The sequence below is a fragment of the Rhyacophila brunnea genome, unplaced genomic scaffold (genome assembly GCF_057557595.1).
Source record: "Rhyacophila brunnea isolate RB1 unplaced genomic scaffold, BYU_Rbru_1.0 scaffold_7, whole genome shotgun sequence".
Lineage (NCBI taxonomy): Eukaryota > Metazoa > Arthropoda > Insecta > Trichoptera > Rhyacophilidae > Rhyacophila > Rhyacophila brunnea.
The window spans coordinates 2,485,859-2,502,536 of record NW_028233339.1 but is presented as its reverse complement, the minus strand read 5'-3'; the positions used below and the strand labels follow the sequence as shown (position 1 = coordinate 2,502,536).

Here is a 16,678-nt window from a genome sequence, read left to right as displayed (position 1 = left end):
TGAATGAATGCACGATAAGTAGAATCGAATTATTTCATTACAGGATTTTCAATCATATATCTTCGAACGTGATACATGGGGCTGCACAATTGCCGAATTCGGCAGAGGTCGTTTACTCCACTCACACGCCCGTCCGTTTAAACTGCGCGTCTCGCGGGGAACAATCGGCCGAACGGTGTCGCAACGAAATCGCCCAGTCATCGGATCCATCACATGTTGTCCCAGGGCCACACCGTTTTCACGGACTTTATCCGAAAATGTATCCGTTCCAATTTTGCCTTTATTCAATTTGAGTTCGTTTGTGCCAAAAAAAGCGCTTGAGGCAGGGCTGTTGATTGCGAAGGTACATGAGCTTTTAAAAGCCCGCGCACATCAAATAACTAAAGCTTACACCTAGATTACTTGAAGCGAGTGTGAAAAAAAATGAAGTTAACCGCATTCTAACCACAGATTAAGTTAAAGGTGTAACCAAATTATCTAATAATAAAATTCAATGATCCGAAGCAGAATAAAATAAGAAATTTTATATTATTCGTATTATAAAAAATGCACGAAATCTTTTCTCATTCAAACGAGTTTTTAAATTATTATAATGGCAAGAGAACCTATAATCGGTAGATTTTGAAGGAAGGATATCAGTGTTATAAGTTATAATGATAACATAATATGTCGGCCTATAAAGAATCATTCTTTCGTAAACATAAATATAGATACATATGAAAAATGAAATCTACACGCATTACAATAATGATTATTATTGCAATTCTTGCAGGTGTTGACGTTAATATTTCTATATACACATAAAATGCATTTTTATGTAGTAGAAAAATCAACTAAATCGACGAATAAATGTGGGTATTCTAAGCTCCGTAGCGCGTGGACCAGTGGCGAAGGGTGGAGGTAGGCTGTTAAGATCCGCCATAAATAGTGCACACTAAACTTTGTCAGTCATACGTATTTGTTTTCATTGAAATAAGTCGACAATTTACAGATACTATTGATTAGTTTTTAAAATTCAATTTAACGCTGCGAAAACCAAGCCATAATAGATAATAGTCAAAAAATATTCGTCTATCAATAAAATATGTAAAATTATCCAATTAACATAACTTTGGATATTTTATAGATAGAATAATATTTTGGTATAGGCAGGGCTTATGAATTTTAAAAAATAAACCAACAATATGTATTCTTAATCCAACGAAAACAAATAAGTGTGTGCACAATTTTGTCGAATCGCCCAAAATCTGTAAATTGTAGTCTTAGTTCAATAAAAACAAATACTAATGGATTTAGTGTTTAACTATTTTTTTCCATTTCAGTCCACCACACCCATCCACTTAAATGGAACAGTACAAGATTTAAATTCATTAGAATTCAAGTTCAAAATCCATCAAGTACCTTCGGTCGATAGTATTAATATTATTAAATGACTAATAAAGTTTAATGTGCACTATTTATGGCGGATCTTAACAGCCTACTTTCACCCTTCGCTACTGGTGTGGACAGTACATATGTGAAATTCAGTCCGCGGGATGTGGTTACCCACCGATGATAATGATCGTCTCTACGCGCACTGTAATAAGTCAATGTGATTTTATTTGCATGAAGAAACCAGCTTGCATTTTCACGATATTAACAAGCTACCATTCACCAAGGTATTTAGATCTAAATAAAAAAAAACGTCACACACCCAAAGTTTAAGAGCATAGGTACATAAGAGAAACGTGAAATAATTTTCAACAATAGGTGGGACGAAATTTCGCATTAATCGCCAATCGCCGAGCGGCATTCGAGGTGGGAACACATCGTATTCTTTGTGATGGCGTCGTAAGAATGTATTCCTATATCGTGTAAAGATGACTAAAAAACGTTATGCCTGTACTCGAAAAAGAAAACATGCCAATTAATATATTATTATTATTACTAATATAACACTAAATGGACGCATGTTGAATTTTTATGACGAATTATGTTCCGTTCGGCACGCGTTATTAGCACAATCCGCGGGTCGCATAGTTACGATCTTTTTAGACCATGCCTCAGCTGAGGTACAACAAATGAACAAACAGTTTAATGTATTTGTTTAGTATACACGAAAAAATAGTTGTAGGACGTTGTGATGATTGATTATCATCAAGCTAGTTATCCATTTAACAATACAAAAAAAAAATGGACCGAAGTTGTACGTGCCTGATCGGCATGTATCCAACCCACTACAAAGATATGTAACATGGCGGTTCAACGTATCTTAAGAACAGTTCAACGTAACCTGCGGAAAATTAGATAACTTGGGCTGGGTGTCAAGCCAGGGACCAAGCCGAGCCATTCGACCAAATGAACCTCGACAGATCGATTCTCGTGAACGGTTCGCGATATAAAAAAAAACACCGGTCATTCGCGGTCAGGTGGACCGTTCGTAATTCGCATCCTCTTCTATTCGTGCGATTGTCATCGTAAGGACGAATTGGCGCCAGCACTTATCGAGCGTGTAATGCCGGCATTCCTAATTTGAAATGCATATCGTTACCTCCCAGCTAAAACTCACACGAGTCCAACGCAGTGCTTCCTAACCTTTATATTCTTTATAACGTCACGGCATACCTACTATTTAAATTATAAAAAATTCGCGGCACCCTGAAGAATACTTACAAATTGCAGTGACGAAGGGTGGAGGTAGGCTGTTAAGATTAGCCATAAATAGTGAACACTAAAATTTGTCAGTCATACGAATTTGTTTTCATTGAAATTAGACTACAATTTACAGACGGTGTCGGTTAGTTTTTAAAATACAATGAAAACCTGCGAAATCAAGCCATAATAAATACTAGTCAAAAATACTCGTATATCTATAAAATATCTAAAATTATGCAATTAAATCATACATAACTTTGGATATTTTATAGATAGAATAATATTTTTTATCTATTATAGTTTGGTTCAGGCAGGGTTTAATGAATTTAAAAAAATAAACCAACAATATGTGTAATATGTATTCTTAATACAACGTAATACCCAAAGTATAACAAAACTATTATGGTTTGGTTGAGGCAGGGTTAAATTGATTTTTTTTAAATCTAACCACCACGATCTGCAAATTGTAGTATTAATTCAATAAAAACAACTACGTATGACTAACAAAGTTTAATTTGCACTACTTATGGCGCTACTTATTATATTTATTTAACAGCCTACCTCCACCCTTCGCTACTGACACATTGCACCTATCAATTTTTTCCAATTATTGAAAAAATATGCGAATACAATCAATCGCACGACCCCTGCAGAAAAACATTGCAAATTTTAGCATATCTGTATAGACTACATTTATTATAAAGCAATACGAACGTAAGAATATTGCTTGACATAAATGATCCATACGAATTAATAAGTATATAGTCAATAATAAAATAATCGTGGTTACTGCAAAGAGCACCCCGTTTTTATCTAAACTAAAGCATAAACTTGCAATTCGTGGTAGAGAAATTTTAAAGATGACCCTTTCGAACCCTTTTGAATTCTTGATAGTGACCACCGATGAGAAAAATTGCTCACATGGATATGTTTTAGCTATACGCAAGAATATCTTATATCTCTATATCTATACAATAATCTCAAATATTCGCGGCACGCCGATTGGGAAGTTCTGGACTCTAACGCAGTGGTTCCCAAAGTTGACTGGGCTCCGACCCATCTAACAAAAATTTCCAATCTTGGGACCCACCTCTTAGCTGTCTTAGAGAAAAGATGGCATACATATTGGTAATGCTCAGTTTCCCTAGTGGCGAGTCGTGGAACTACTTAATGCTGTCTTATTTGTTCTAATTGAAATAAAAAAAAAAAATTATAAGTGTTACCAATATGAACGAAAGACTGTTGAAATAAGAAACACAACTTAAATAAAAAAAAAATATTACTTAAATACCTACACCTGCAAGGTTTTTTTTACAAAGTTATTTCAATGGGAAGGATGTATTTGTATCTTATTTTTCTTCATTACAGTTTTAACATCAACTTCAACTTTAGTTACTTTTAATCGCAGTGAGTTTGATATATCCAATTTATTTCTGTATTTAGCTGAATGAAATATCAAATTTATCAGTTCATATTTTTTTTAATTCATGTATACAGTGGCGAGGGCCCACTCAATATTCGCTCGCGACCCACTGGTGGGTCGCGACCAATAGTTTGGGAAACCATGCTCTACCGTATTACAATGATTATTTCAAAATTGTATTATTATAATGTTACATCAATTAAGTAATAGATATTATGACTAAAAACCACGGAATGTGTGAACCAACTTGTACCGTAATTACCTGTAATAATGACTAAGTATATTTTAAACAATACTAGTAAACAAAATTGTATAGTCAAGCCCATTGCCGTTCCATCTACTCGGCGACCTCCATCACATCGCATAATCTTGTCTACCTCATTATCAATTGGCTTATTTTGTGAGTTGTTCGCGTTATGCCCAACATGCACCTTCCCATGACACATTAAGTACTCATAAATTTTGAATTTCTCTACCATTAACGGTATATATAATAGTAATAATGTTTATTATTGTATATCAATGTTATTTATTTTATATATTATATATATATAGTAAATATTACAAATTATTAATTTAAGACATTCACAACATGACATTTAAAAACAAAGAAAGAAGAAAAAATATTAGAGCAGTAGAATAGGTGTATATAAAAATTACAAGATAAAAAGAACTTTTTATATACCACGTTTTTAAATTTTCTGTTGAATCATATAAACTTGACAATTCTATGTACCTATTAATAATTTAGAACAAACGAGGCAATTGTCAACAAAATTTGGAACAAACAAACAAATATAGAATACTGAAATGTAATTTTGATTTCCATAGTAACGCACGTATATATTAATAATTTAGTTGCTAGGACCACCACCTTAGCAACCAATAATAGTGGATTAGATTACGGATTTCTATCAAAATAACTTTTCATACAAAACAGAATTAGCTGAAAATGAATTCAATTCCACTTAAAGATAGCTAAAAATATTAAAAGAATGCATTGGCATCGTGTTCTGATATATTCTAAAAGTTTCAAATGTCTAGCTAGTCGGGAAGTTAGTTAAAGATCGATTGCAAGATTTGTACTGGATAAACAACCACCGGACAAACAAGAATACGAGCTAATAAAAACGTGGTAAAAAGAAATGCATCAGTATTAAGTTAAACAGAAGAAAGTGTAAATAAAATTACAAAACAGATACAAAGAAGTACACCGAATGAGCTAAGTAGACCCTATTTTAAGGATTTATAAAACAATGCCTACCTATAAACTCATACTCACGAATGTGGAATATGTCAATATCCAAAGTGGTTTGGTTGAACAGAGTTATTGCCCTCCCAATTGGTATACCCAATGAAATAACCCACTTGAAATCAAATCATATGTAGTTATAATTGGCATTATAAATATAAGAGTTAACGATATCACAAAAACCTACCAGCGTATCTATTCTATACACAAGGAGGCGATAGGCGGCTATCGAGGATAGTTTATCATATTTATTTATTGCGGCGGTTAATTTTTACACTACGTTAACCGTCTGAACTGGCAAAAAGTGAAATGTTTAAACAGCACCTCTCTTGGCTATGTTAACTTTTAGAGCGAGATAGACAGTTTTGATAGTTTAGACGGCTAACTTATTGTAACAATTATAATACCTCAAAACGTAGATATAATAAACTACCCTCGAAATCCGCTGACAGTCTCCTTGAAATCTAAATATATATGAGTTAACGAAATCACAAAAACCTACCAGGTTAAAATTTAAAATAGGTATTTAGTACCTACCTAACTACTGTAAAAACATATATTTTCTAACGGCATTAGGTCTATTATAATTTACCGACGGCCTGGGAGCTAACTGACCTAAATATTGTGTATGGTCCATCTTGCAATCATCCAAAGCCACTGAAAGTAGTTAAAGAGAAATTTCTCCGAATTTTTTACGATGCGAAATGGCGCAAATTGTTTTCCTCGTAATCGTTCTGGTCAATGATTTGTTCCTGGAACATCGTTATTACTAATTTTGTATGATTACACTCCCCGCTGATCCCAAAAATGAATACAATAAATAATTAGGCACTAGGTACACATGGGTACACAAACTGTTTCGAGATATACAAAGAGACGACATTACATTCAGCACACTAGCTTATCGTTAATGAAAATTGAACGCTTCATCAAATCAAATATTATATAAATCAGAGGTTTTCAAATTGTACGCCTCGATAACTTAGGAAGCGCCATTTTTTTTAATAATTCCAGGAAGTCTTAAATTAATGCAATACAAGAAATCGTGATGATAAATTGGTATACTTCATAAGCTGTCTCTTCATGCGATAACATAGCATACTGCTCTTTCCTTATTACATTAATATTGACGTTATTACATGGACAGGGCGAATGGAGAATAAAAGGGACGCTCATAAAAATCTAGGAAGTCTACACGAAGCCGCGCATCAAAGTTTAATTCTTCCGTAAACAAACAAAATGTAAACATTAAGTGGACGCGCTTTACAGAATACGACATAGGACGAATCGCAAACGTCTACCATACAGCTTCAACGGACTCCCTATAGCCTGTCGGGATCTGAATTTACAAGACTACGATGCTCCTCAAACGCGAGGAGGTGGATTAAACTGAAGGGAGCAGGTCATCCGTCGTATGACGCTGAATGCGGCGATTAAAACATGGATAATCAGATGGATTGGCTCCATTCAGGTCAAGCAGATATTTTGTTATTCCCTAATATTAAGAGATGAGTGAAGATAACCGGTCTGCCTCCTGACCACCATACCAACCAATCTTTGACTGGCCGATGTCGCTTGGCTGGCAAGTTCCATCAGCTTGGTCCTTGTTCTTGTTGCTCGCCCTACATGCCCATATGGTCGGGAATCACATCATCTGGTAATGACTCAAAATGTGTACGGAAAGGGAGGATTTGGTCGCCTATTTTATTGGATTCAACCACTTTCATAATAATATGTTTAAGAAATAATGAATATTGTAAAAACAAAAATCCATAGATTCGTGTTCTTTACGAAGGACATTGCTTCAGCGGGTTTGTTGTTCCTGTACGCAGTCACGTAAAAAAGCCTAAATTAATATCGCAAGCGGCACATCGAAATAGTAAGGCGGATCGCGGAGGGGCCACTTTGGCGCTCCGTACGGCCGACGCCCCGGGCGGCTACATTACCCCTAATTACCGACCACCCTCCCCGCCCAGCCGCCCGCCTCAGATGCGCGCCGACATCCAAATTAGACACGCGCGCGCATATTCGGGACTTCGTACTAAATTAATTGTACATCTTCTGTACATGGTCTCTCTCTGGTACCGATGGGTAAGCACGTACCTATTGTGAGATGCTGTTTATTCACAGCTTATCGAAAGAAAAACTACATATATATATATTATCAAGTGATTATGAGATTTCAAGTGTTTTGTTTATTGTAAATAATATATTTAACTTCTATAAAACATTACATTGTATACGTCATCATCATCATCAGCCTGTATCTATCCACTGCTGGATGAAGGCCTCTTCAAGCTGCTTCCACTTCTCTCGGTCCTGTACGTTGCGTTGCCACGTAGGTACTTCCGCAGAACTTTATCATTTCATCGATCCAGCGGCCTCTAGGTCTACCTTGCGGACGTTTTGTACAAAACAAAGGTACAAAACATTGTATACGTAAAATCGATACAATTTGGTGTGTTTGGGCTAACAACTCAAAGCAAGCTCCCCAATAGTTTTCATCCACTTGATCCAGTCAACTGTAAATCTTCAAGATGTAGGTATTTGTAAACTTTCTTCAGACTATCTAAGTGTAGTAAAAGTTAATCTTCCGAGATGTTTGCCTGCAATAGTAGAGTATAGGTAAATTGCCATTTTGCTTAAGCCTCTTCAAGTGGAGGCTAGGTTAAACGAATTCTTCCGAGGAATGGTTGTTGGGGTTTCGCTATACTTTGACAAATTTGCGGCGAATGAGATGTACTCTTATCATGTAGTCACAAACGAAGTAGTCACCCAAGTGTGCGCCGTTCCCAACCATGGTCGTAAGCCGGGTACTCATTAGCGAGCCGTAACTGTGACCGTTACAGATACAGTAACTAGTATGGACGCCAATTAATTAGTTCGCAAGCCTAATAAATAATTAGTTCACATCTAGAGTTGGTTACAGTATCTGGAACAGTTACAGTTACGATTCGCTAATGAGTAGTCGGATTTAGGAAATTCATCCTCGGACACTTCCAGCACAACAGAAACATTCATTTTTTTTTTCGACCATGTCCGATCCTAATAGGACCATATAGGCCTCCTCCCTTTCCGAGAAATGAATGTCAGCCACGTCTTACGTCTTGCTCAACCGATTAGGTCTATACTCTGACTCATACCTACACAAATTGAAAAACAATATGTGTACTTGCCAGACCCAGGATTCACTACATCCGAAAACTGTCACATGCTTTCCATACAACCACACATCGTAAAAAGAGGTTGCTCTCCATCAGAAATGAAAGAGGAAAGCGTATACGGATAACGGTGTTTTGTTAAACATTATTAAATTAAAATTTATAAAGCATTATTTTGAATGTTTATTTGAATGAATCCAAAGCATGGACCGAATAGAGTGAACGATATAAATTCCAATAGGTATATATATTTCGTATACACGTATTCGCATACACGTAGACACGTATTCCGGATGCCGCCAAAGAGTGCGGCACTTCGTACCCTTGTGGCACAGCCTGAAGGGTTCCGTCGCCGTGGCCGGCCCTCCCTCACCCTGCAGCGGTGCTACAAGAGCGACCTACGTATTGCAGGTCTGACATGGCGGGAGGCGCAAGAGTTGGCGATGGACCGAGGGAAGTGGCGCCAACTTGTGCTTGCCCTATGCCCCAATGCTGGGTCGTGACAGGGTGGAAGAAGAAGATATATAGGGAGGCGCAAGAATTGGCGATGGATCGAGGGAAGTGGCGCGAACTTGTCCTTACCCTATGCCCCAATGCTGGGTCGTGACAGGGTGAAAGAAGAAGAAGATATATTATACCGCTCCAATCGAAGTTTCCCAACATAAAATGTATAGTTAGTAAATATGCTATAGCATAAATAGATGATACTGATCAACAATTTCGTTAATTATTAAGTTTTCAGATAAATATAAACTAACTGTTCGATGTCGCATAGGTATATTTCGTTTAATTTATATTTCCCGCATTGTATGTATATAAACGATAATAACATTTACACAATGATCAGGGGTCTGGCGTCTATAAAGTATAGGCATGAGGCAAATTATTGATAACTTGAATTTCCCACCGCACAGGAGTGGAGTGAGGTCAAAAGTTACAACAAACACTATTTATTACTGCGACTTCCCGCTATATTTTAACTATCAATGAATACATTACGATGACGCTATCGAGGCATGGTAATAAAATTATATTAATATCTTCACGATAGGAAAGAACTGCTTTGGATCAAATAATTATAATAGTGCAGTGTATTCAAACTGTACGCTGCGGGCGCACAGGGTGCCGCGACCAAAATTTTTGAAAAATAATAAATCCAAACAATCTTAACCAATTATATCACCTTAGCAACTGGTTTCAAAAAAATCGGGAAGATAATGTAGAGAAATTCTTATGGATTCAAGATCTGAGAGGTATGAGATGAGATTAGACAGGCGTGTGCGACCCTAACCATTGGACATTGATAAATTTCAAACGAAATAAATACCAAGAAGTCGACTCTCATTATACAGTGCGTAAGGCGCTGGCCTTTCAAACGGGGGCTCCGGGTTCGATCCGGTGAGGTCACAATATATTTATGTGATTGTCTCCAGTCTGGGTGTTTTGATTGTTTAACTACATCCTCTGGGAATATCATAAAATGTGTACGGAAAAAAAGAGCACCCCAAGTCAATTCAACCAGATGTTTTGCCCATCGAACCGTCCGACCTGGTCGCCACAAAGGCCAATTTTGTTGCATTTAGAAAATTTGCGGCGTCATACTGCCAACATGAAGATCTGTTCACTTAGAATGTTCGAATGTTAAATTAAAGTTAAAGTTAAATTAGCTTGTTACTTTCGGCCAAGTACCTACTACAATTTGCCTCGACGTGCTCATCTCTCCCATGGGTACTATTCACTTAAAGTCGTGTAAATTCAGTCAAACCACATGATTGCATGGCGACCCCAGTCTTGGGTGACTGCTCCTGATACATCCTCAGTAATAAAAAAAAATATGCTTCACATCAAACGTAGGGCATCGTGATACACCCAATTAAGACCGGATGTGGTTTGGTGGGACCACTAACTTCAATGTTTAACTTCTATTATAACTGCACTACTATGCCATTGGGTAGTATGTCTTTTTGTGAGGTTAAAAAAATAATATACCTATATTATGTATGTATACTTATATATATATATTATTTTAGTATAAATTAACAGCACTATATGCATAGATCGCAGCTTCGTTCAAAGGTTGCGTCTGATATTTTTATAAGTTACAAATATTATGCCAGTTTGAAGCCTAGTTAACACAGCCCCGAATCTGTGTCTCTCTCCACTGCTCCACACTTTCATATTCGCGTGACACCAGCATGAAACAATAATAGATCCATAAACAAGCATGATTCTGGCAGGACGATAGACATGCTAATAACTAATAAGTTGCTTCGGGTCAGTTAAAGGCGTATTATGACGTTAGGCGAAACCCACCTTGAGTGCGGGCAAGATGACGAGCACATCCTCGTGCACTGGCACTCTGGCTTCAGGTCCTGGCGGAGTAGCGAGTAGTGAGCAGCACCGCTCGAGCAGAGCTCCGAACATCCGAAGAGACACCGCGAGCGCTCGTTCCTGCTGCTCGCTGCGGTATGCTCCACCCACCAGATTTCGCGTTGTGTCTGTAACAAATGGAAATAAATATACACAATTAATGGCATGTCAAGTAACGATAAAACGTCCTTGGAACCAAGGAGCGGAAGGAACGTATGGCAGAGGGAGGTAAGTTAAGACGTTTACTGGAGAATAGACCCACATTAGGGTTTTACGTAGACTGCAGAACAAATGATAAAGAATGAAAAGAATACCAAACAAAATAATACATACATAATTTGAAAATACCTGTGGCAAATATAAAACCACTGGAGAAAAAATCTTTTTAAAAAAATACGACACCCTGCGGGATTCGAACCCGCGCCTCCTGGCATTCGCGCTCATGTGCTCTATTATTAGGTATAATATCTATCTAGATATAAGTATATATTTCTCACAGGTGTTTTCAAATTATGTATGTTCAATAAAGAGTGTTACATTCCTAAATCTTGTGAATTATTCGTTGAATAAAAAAATACTTTATTAAATAATACATAGGTACAGTAAAAACAAAACAATGATTCGGTTCGTGGATTGTATGCGTACGAATACGTATACCGTTATCAGCGCTACAAGCACATCGCTACCAGGTACTTAGTACCACTAGTAGGGCTAAAACATCCGCACGCACACCATCGACCAACCGAATCATTGTTTTGTTTTTACTGTAGGTACTAACTAACATACCTCCTTCTGTTGTCTGTCAAAATAGGAAGGAATTTCGAATGTTTCTGGCAACAATATCCTGACATATTTTAGTACTTCAATATTTCAATGACATGTTGGTTTAGGAAAATCTACTAAATTTGAATAACTATCAAAGATCTATCAATAATTCTCAAAAATCAAAGTTTGAATAATAGCCGTAAGTTTCATATACTGGAGAAAAAGAAAATAAGCTTAAAGTAGAGAGAGAGAAGTCTATTCTGAAATCTAGAATATTTGAGTACATAAAATAAGAACCAATTCAAACCTATTAGGTACGACGTAGAACTTTCAATTGTTTATAACATTCATTCCAATAAAAAATATTGTTTTTATCTGAATAAAATCGGCAAAATATGAAAATGGGACGCTCCCCCGATGAGAAGACAAAACACGGACACGTTTCCAAATCGGCGACGATCAAATAATAAGAAAACATTGCATACGACAAACTTCAGAATGATCAGAGGATAGCAAAGATACACCGTGTCGAACTCACTTCGCGAAAAAAAGTCAAGTATTCGAAGCAGCAAAAAAAAAAACTATTAAATCAGTTTTTACTAATTCGCCATGTCAATTGTAAAGACGTCTGATACAGTATGCCTAATATAATTCAATCGACATAGCGATCAATTCTTTATAATATTATTATTTTGATACTTTATAAATCAAGTTTAGACTGGATATTATGGCGAGTACCAAAACATATTACTACCTACACGTAAGTACATAACCTGAATGTTAATTAAATTATCAAAACTCCGAACCAAAATAATATAATATCAGCGAAGAAGAAGACGTTAAGACGTTCCATATAAACTATAAAGTTATATATCACTTTCTTTAGTTTCTTATCAGCCAGTATGCAGATGACAATGAAGAAGCCGAGGACACAAGGGATCCTAGTGTGTGGATGACCGAGTTCAATAAATTGACATGAAAGTTAAATATTGAAGGTACCTATATATAATATATATATACATATGTACAAACTGTCTGTCAATCAAATTAATTAATAGTATCACCTGAGGGCACTTGATAGAAATTGAATTTTAATTTTAATAGATGAGGTGTGTTCTATAAGAAAAATTCCATGGACGAAAAAATAGAAAACTCTCATCGACTGTAATCTTAATTCATCATATTTTATTCACAGTAAGTAAATTTAAAAAAAAAATAACTATGAATTCCAAGCGGAAGACATAAACTCCCACAAAGTTTAAGCAATATCAAAAGATTTTTTTAACCATTCGCCCAACGTTCTGGATCAAACACGACAGGAAATTAACGAACCCACATCCACGGCATCGGAAGCTGACACTAACTGGACTAGCAAACGCTAACTTCTCCACCATGTACTGCATATTTAATACTCGAAGATAATATGTAGTGTATTATTTGTATCGTAGGGACCAGACACGTCTAGATATCACTTATGTCGACACCGTAACTCTACATTACAGTGATACCATGTGAATCGTACAATTAACTAAGTAGCCTTTTAATCTAATTAATTCATTTTTATGATCTAAACAATACCTGCTTACACCAGATTTAATGATGTATAATGATGTATAACATACATAATTTAGAACAACCTCAAAACATAGCTACGTATTCGAAAAAAACCTAGGAAAAATTGCATTCGAATGAATGGCATTCATCAAAATCCGATCATCGAATTACTATCATACATGCAGAATTTTCAGAACCATATAATGCCTACTTCAAATTCCGTCAATATTGGCGGCCACCTTTTGTAATTCAATTTTTTAAAAAAAGTTCCGACCATGTCCGATCCTACCAAGATCATATGGGCCTGCACAGAGTGGAGGTTTATGTTAACAATGTTTATGTTTTTACGAGAAATGGATGTTAGCCACTTGCTCAACCTATTAGGTCCATACTCTGACGCAAACACAATTTGAAAAACAATATGTGTATTTCCCAGGACTCAAACCTGGGACCTACGACGCTACAGGCCGACGCTAAAGTCATTAACTTTTAATTTTAATTCAAAGAATTTATTAAATTTCAGTTATTTTATAGCGTATTTGTACCTACGTACCTACCTTTTTACATACATACTAATTTAAATACTTATTTTTAAATTTTCTTGACATTTGCTTATTTTTGCCAAAACGGTTAAGTACCTACTTCTTGTCCAGTTATGTCGCGTAATAAATTGCGTTGACAATTTAAAGCGTGAATAGCTTACACACGGTATTAAAAAAATGCATAGAAACTCGTGAAAAGACTAGACTTCATGCACCAAAAGTTTTAACACTAGAACGCGTCATGACAGCCCAGTTTAAGTACATTGTCCACCTACACAATTAGATAAATAATAAAAACATGCAGAGATTGCGGGCCGAGCAGGCGCTTTGTAGACGTGGTGCGTCGAGGTGTTGGCATGAGAAGCGGAAGGCTCTGTGTGCCACCGAGTTGAGGTGACCATGGTTTTCTGAATAACGATACGAACTTGTTAAATTAACAGCTGAATCTCAAGTACCTACGCAACGGTTCCATGACAAAACATAACAGTGACAATACAGAACATGTCTTAAACTTATAATTTGTAATGTCCACAATATGAAAAATAAATAAATTGAAATAGGTATATTATATATTCATAAATATAAGTATTATATGACATTTTCGCAGTCTAACAAAATATTTTGTTGTTTAATATTAGTCATATTACGTTCCCGAAGACAACAGAAAATGTTCTGAAAAGGGATTAAAACTGATTTAAACATTGATAAAATAAGTTCACTTTATCATAATATGGACATATTCAATATTCATGAGTCGATTTTAGATCATTATTGTCCAAACAAAATGTGGACATATGGTGACCCCGGTGGGCGAGGACTCCCGAGGAAGGCTCGGTAGGTCCACTTAGCAGCACAATGGGCGGCGCGCGACACCGCCGTAACGGCCCGCCTAATTAAACGCGACACGAGGTGTCCCCATCAGTTGTCACGTACAGCCCCAAAACGGTCAAATTTGCGGCAATTGCGAATGTAACACAATTCATTATTGTCTTGATAAAATTGAAAATCTGACCAGATCTCTACGCAATGTTTCTTTTATAAAACCCCTTAACTTATGTTTATTGTTTTCTATATGAATATCTTTATTAATTAAAAATCATGTAAGTATTTCTTTTTGTGTCTATCATTTTAAAATTCACAGCTAACATAACACTTTACTCTTGCTACAAAAATTTAATCTGATAATTGATTGAATAAAAAATAAACTAATTCAAAAAAAGATAAGTAGGTACTCCGATAGACATGTTTTGAATGGGTTTTATCACATAGGAATAATTGAAGTAAATGGAAAAGCCAGATCATCCTGGCAAAAGAAGTTGGACAATCAGGCACGCCATATCAATGAACCCCAGAATGATTGGATTGGAATACGTCAATAAAGAAAATGTGCCAAAGCATTTGAATAAATTCCCACCACAGGGCAACGTAGATAAAAGGTAATGGAGTAGTTCCGTACCACCTTCCCCATGCGCTGGTCTGTTGAATCGCTTCTAAGCAGAAATGCGCTCAAGCTGATATTGATACAAAGATCATGCCACAAAGATTTAATTTTCCTCGTGGAGACAAGCGATTCGCACAGCTCGCGATGAACATAATCATTAGTGGAGCCTTTACGCCGCTTCCATTACTTACCTACCTTTGCTGTCAAGGATGTTTTCACCAAAGATAAGAAAATTCATAGCCACATTGATAATGCCAATTATTGGGATGGTTAATACCTAACAGTTTTATCGCTTCGGATATTTATATCGTCACATCAATACAACTAGATAACTTGAATTTCACTGTTTTTGAGATAGCTATTGAATATGATTCCACATTGTTTCCTTCTCTACAAAATGATACAACTAGGTAAGTCAGAAGTTAATGGGAACTGTATTAATTGTGTACTAACTTTACAACCATAGAAGCATTAAATAAATAAAATAATATATCTACAATATTGTTTCATACAATTGAACATTATTTAATTGTTCCCAATCAATTAGGCAAGCACAATTTTCCATCTTTATTTTAAATTATAATTATAGCCTAGATTTATGTTAAGCAAGTAAAGTTTAAATTTTATTTTCCCAACAATGACCAAATCAGAGATATCTAGTTGCAGTATTGAGGTGACAATATATAGGTATTCAACTTGCGCAAGACTTTAGGACCTTTAGGTGGACACTGTTTTACATTTTTTTAAGTAGTGTCTATGTACTTATTTCACGCAATTTGCTGGCGAGTACGTTTTTTTTATTTTGAATAATATGCTCTTCTTATCACACTGTTCTTTTCTTTAATACTGTTAGGTACGTAATTAGTATCTTTGTTTTTCATGCCGTGCTTTGAACGTCTTGAATTTATTATTTGTAATATTAACTGCATGTAAACTAATTTTAAAATATGATGGTAAGAGTTCAAAGTCTTCGCCCAAATTGAAACCGAAGAATATAACAGAGTTCAAGATGTCCACCGCCAGGTCTCGAGTTTCAATACGTCGCCATCGCGAAAAACGAAAAAGAGCACCGTCATCCGCGGCACAAAGTGGAGCAGAAAAAAGAGAACGTTTAGTTGCAGTGATTTGTAGGTGTCATCCCATTTTGCGCGTCATTACACGGCAACGTTACGGGGTATGCTTTTTTATCCGCTTTTAATAGCGAGTCGCAATTCGCGTATAAGTGGTTATAATTGAAAACGAAATGGGCGCATTCGCCACGGGTGGTGGGGCGACAATCCCGCGGATAAAGCTAGTAGCCGGGCAATTGGCACCGACTTCTACCAACATCTAACATTTTTTTCATTTTTTTATAGTATATTCTAACGAATGTTCATGAATTCTTAACAAATTAATTCTCGAACCGTTGCTGTTCGATAAATACTTCCAAACCTCAGAAAAAAGGGGTTTTAATCGTTCATATAGCCAAAACACAATACTATGAAAGCAAACCTTCCCCAAGTCTACCAATTATTATGCAAACTGTGAAGAGATAGA

The 16,678-nt window shown here is 36.2% G+C and overlaps 1 protein-coding gene across 1 annotated transcript in view; it reads right to left on the bottom strand.

The window, feature by feature from the left end:
- Smg6 (Smg6 nonsense mediated mRNA decay factor) overlaps positions 1-16,678 on the bottom strand; it is a 202,786-nt gene that overhangs the window by 109,596 nt on the left and 76,512 nt on the right. Inside the window, exon 15 of the mRNA XM_085957911.1 lies at positions 10,784-10,968. Within this exon, the coding sequence (XP_085814037.1) occupies positions 10,784-10,968 (185 nt within the window). The remainder of the gene's footprint in view (positions 1-10,783; positions 10,969-16,678) is intronic.